Raw genomic sequence first — 448 nt, 5'->3', positions numbered from 1 at the left:
TTTATTTTTTTAAAAAAAAAAAAAAAATATATATATATATATATATATATATGTATTTTATAGAAAAATATATATTATATTTAGTTCAATATATATAAATATATATGTTTTATTTATTTGTGTTTTTTATTTTGTTATTTTTTATATTTATTTTATTTCTTTGTAGATAAATATATAAATTTTATTTGTTTTGTTTTTTTATAGAACAAATAAATATATATATTATATTTAATTCATTATCAATAAATATATTTATTTATTATACACCCCAAACTTTTTGTTATATATTATTTATTTTTTGTATTTGTCTGGCTTTTATCTTCTTCTAAATATGTATAATATATATTTTATATACTATATATAGTATATAAAACATCTTCATATATATATATAATATTTCTATATTTGTATATTTCTATATTTCTATATTTCTATATTTCTATATATA

The 448-nt window shown here is 10.0% G+C and overlaps 1 protein-coding gene across 1 annotated transcript in view; it reads left to right on the top strand.

The window, feature by feature from the left end:
- Positions 1-204, top strand: part of EMH_0054080 (uncharacterized protein) — a gene marked incomplete at both ends in the record, with an annotated part of 928 nt that extends 724 nt beyond the window's left edge. Inside the window, one exon of the mRNA XM_013497076.1 lies at positions 167-204. Coding sequence (XP_013352530.1) covers positions 167-204 — 38 coding nt within the window. The remainder of the gene's footprint in view (positions 1-166) is intronic.
- Between the last annotated feature and the right edge of the window lie 244 nt (positions 205-448).

Source organism: Eimeria mitis, genomic scaffold (genome assembly GCF_000499745.2).
Source record: "Eimeria mitis Houghton genomic scaffold, Emh_scaff2458, whole genome shotgun sequence".
In the NCBI taxonomy this organism is placed as follows: Eukaryota; Apicomplexa; class Conoidasida; order Eucoccidiorida; family Eimeriidae; genus Eimeria; species Eimeria mitis.
Note: the sequence above shows the minus strand (reverse complement) of the source record. Positions and strands in the feature narration are given on the sequence as shown.